This window comes from Triticum dicoccoides, chromosome 2A (genome assembly GCF_002162155.2).
Source record: "Triticum dicoccoides isolate Atlit2015 ecotype Zavitan chromosome 2A, WEW_v2.0, whole genome shotgun sequence".
NCBI classification, from domain to species: Eukaryota; Viridiplantae; Streptophyta; class Magnoliopsida; order Poales; family Poaceae; genus Triticum; species Triticum dicoccoides.
The window spans coordinates 733,143,617-733,146,844 of NC_041382.1; the positions used below are offsets into that span (position 1 = coordinate 733,143,617).

General features: G+C 50.5%; 1 protein-coding gene across 1 annotated transcript; it reads left to right on the forward strand.

The window, feature by feature from the left end:
- The first annotated feature begins 1,698 nt into the window (after nucleotides 1-1,698).
- LOC119358244 (RING-H2 finger protein ATL43-like) lies at nucleotides 1,699-2,383 on the forward strand. The gene has a single exon (XM_037624891.1). The coding sequence runs from the start codon at nucleotides 1,699-1,701 to the stop codon at nucleotides 2,287-2,289; it is 591 nt and encodes a 196-aa protein (XP_037480788.1). The 3' UTR covers nucleotides 2,290-2,383.
- Nucleotides 2,384-3,228: the final 845 nt, after the last annotated feature.

Sequence of the window (3,228 nt, forward strand, 5' to 3'; positions counted from 1 at the left end):
CTGATTGTATGAGTTTTTTGTGGTAAGTAGTTTAATCACTGTTAAGGGTCGTGCATCTGTGTTGATCTGGTCCCAAAGAATGAGGAACTAGATAGCTTCTGCAACTTTTGGTTCAATTTAGGGTAAATTTAATCTGCACCTGTAAAGTTCATCTTGCAATTCAGACTGCATTACTTGGATAATATGAACAATAATTTCTTTGGTTATTTTGTCAAATACTCAGGCCAGGATGTACGCCTTCCGTTCACAAATACAAGTTCTTTTAACTTTTTTTTCTTCTGAATTGGATGTAATATAGGCACGTTTTATTGTGTTCACTTATTTCAATCTGTATGTAGTACATATTGAGATATCAAAAACATCTTATGTTTGTGAACGGTGGAGTACCTATGTAATCTTACATTCAGAACTCACAAGCTTAGTGTTGAATTTGGTGACTAAATTGTGTCGGTTTATTGTATCAGTCGTGTGACTAGCAATTGTATGCATTGTCTTTTCCGTGTTCAGACTTTTTGTCTAAGATTGCGCCGAATTTCTGTGTCTGTTGCTGATCATCTCTGAGCTGGAACTTTCAGTCCTCCAAAATTACTGCTTGCCATTGCAGGGTGTTGTTTCAGCCTGAGCTTCAGTGCTGCTGGTGACAAAATCATAGTCTCATTGTCATTCTTAATGATAGGGAAAAGCTAGTTTGTTACAGTATCTTCCTTTGAGTTATTTTTGTTAACATGAAAAGGATTTTATTCATCTAGCAACATTTTACAGAGAGGAGTGTGAAGGGATTCACACTGAATAATGGGAGAACATCTCTCCCTGGACATTGACCTGAACCTGAAGTGAGGCACCTAACCGGTAGACTGAATTTTGACAGCTAACTGGGCCTGATGATGAGCTTTTACATTGAAGCACCTGTTAACATGATCTATTCTAGTTGGATGAAAAACCGCAGACTGTTGAATAGCTGCAAGAAGTGGTCTGATGATCCAATGACCTGCCGTGCTGAAGATGGATGTAGTTGCCGTCTCCGAAGCCAATATCGCGGAATCTGTGAAAGAAGTTTCATGTTGTTGCAGTCTCCGAAGCCAATATCGCGGCAAACTTACTTGCACTAAGCAATTGAAATTCGAGAACAGTTACTAAAAATTAACCTGATCAAATATAGTTCCATCTATTTTTAAGCCCTAGATACCTCCGTTGCACCTCTGAATACCTTGGTGCCGTTTCACCTCATTATTTTCTCAGCATAAAGCTTCTCTGCGACCCCTTTCGACGCCCTCCAAACATCAGCCACTGCACATTTTCAATGCCAAACGAACATACTGTCAACACTGTTTCGTTACATCTCTATCAGTTGATTCGCTCGTCATTATTATAGTACAGTTGCTCGACGTTGCAGTGTACATCGGGTAGTTTCGATGCATGAATAATGAGTTGTATTATTATTGGGAAATTAGCGTGGTAGATAGACGATACAACCATTTGATCACACCATTTCACGATCCAATTTCCGAAAGGAAGTGCCGAAAATTAGCTACAGATCAAAGATAGCTTTCCTCTATTTTTAAGGCGCCGGCTGACCTCCCTGGCGCCACCAGCTCGCACGCCCTGCACCGCTCGTACGCCGCGCCAGGCAACAACAACCTTTTCGTTTTCCCTCGAATGGTTTGACCTGGGCGCGCCGGCCATGACCGACACGAGATGATGGCGATGCCGTCGTCGGCGTCCTCCACGCCGGCCGCCGACGTGTTGGGCGTGCCGCCCCCGCTGCCGCCGCCGCCGGGCGCGGACGTGTCCGTCATCGTGGGCGTGCTCACGGGCGTCCTCCTGGGGCTCTTCCTCTTCCTCATCTACGCCAAGCACTGCAGGCAACGCGGCGCCCGCGGCGCGGCCGGCCGCCTCGGCCTCGGGTTCCGGGCGTCGTCGACGTGCGACCGGTGCCGCTCCGGCCTGAGCCTCTCGGTCGTCGACGCGCTCCCGGTCGTCAGGTTCGGGGACATGGGCGGCGCCGCGGCGGCCGCGCAGCCGGAGTGCGCGGTGTGCCTGGGCTCGTTCGACGCGGCCGCCGACGAGCTGCTCCGGGTGCTGCCCAAGTGCCGCCACGCGTTCCACGCGGGCTGCGTCGACACGTGGCTGGAGGCGCACTCGACGTGCCCCGTCTGCCGCCGCCGCGTCGGCAAGGAGGACGCGTTCGCCGTGATCCCCAAGCTGGAGGCCGGCGCGGATCACGGTGACGCGGAGTGGTATCCGGCCCGCGAGGCGGAGATGCAGATCGTTGTGCGCCGACCGGCGTGACCAACCGAGGGAGCGGCATTCGACGGATGCATTTCCGGGTCACCATGCATGAGAGCTCGCACGGCACGGCAAGGAGGACGCCTTCGCCGCGACTCCCGAGCTCGACGCCGGCGAGGCTGAGCTGTAGATTGTGGTGCACCGACCGGCGTGACTGGCCGAGGGACGGTGGTTGGCCACGAGGGGTTCGGTAGCCGTCACCGTGCGGTCTAGCTGACGGTCGTCATTCGTTCATGATATTGCTTCGTTGCACGCGCGGAATGTCGCCGGCCGGCCGGCCGGAGGGAGCGGGCTTTTTGATAGCTATATGTATACTAGGCGGGCGTTCACCGTCCGTATGTGAAGTGTACAACACGTGTGTGTATATAGTTTTGGAGTTGTCACGTGACATACAGGAACCCTGTCCACGTAGTTTTTTTTAGCACGGCATAGACGGAAATGCTCATATATACGCGCATTACATTTACCCTTGTGAACGCACATACGCACACCTTATTCATATGAGTACGTCCGATAGGCTGAGCCGGCATATAGATTTTACGAAGTCATTGTAGCCGCCTCGTAGTCGATAAGAGCGTCTCTTCCCACTGAATACGCATCGACGGAATTCTTGAAATAAATTTAGGATAAATACAAGCACCAGGACTTGAACCCTGATGGATTGAGAATACCACTGTCCACCTAATCATCCAATCACAGATTGATTCGTAATATCCATGTTGGTTAGTAACAATAATTGGTGCAAATAAAGAGCTTAGAAAAATCAGATTTGTCACCTCTAAATGCTACGAAGCTAAAAAAAACCATGATGATAGTCATCGGGTAAGTGATTTCGGACACAGCCGCCACCTCCTCCCAAAAAGAAGATCGGGGTTCCTTTGCCTCTCACTGACGCCGCCGCCGGTCCACCTCGTCTCTGATGGCCTTAGGGCCATGGGGGCG

Bases quoted from the DNA above. Each gene is read 5' to 3' on its own strand.
- LOC119358244 (XM_037624891.1), top strand. From the start codon at position 1,699: ATGGCGATGCCGTCGTCGGCGTCCTCCACGCCGGCCGCCGACGTGTTG.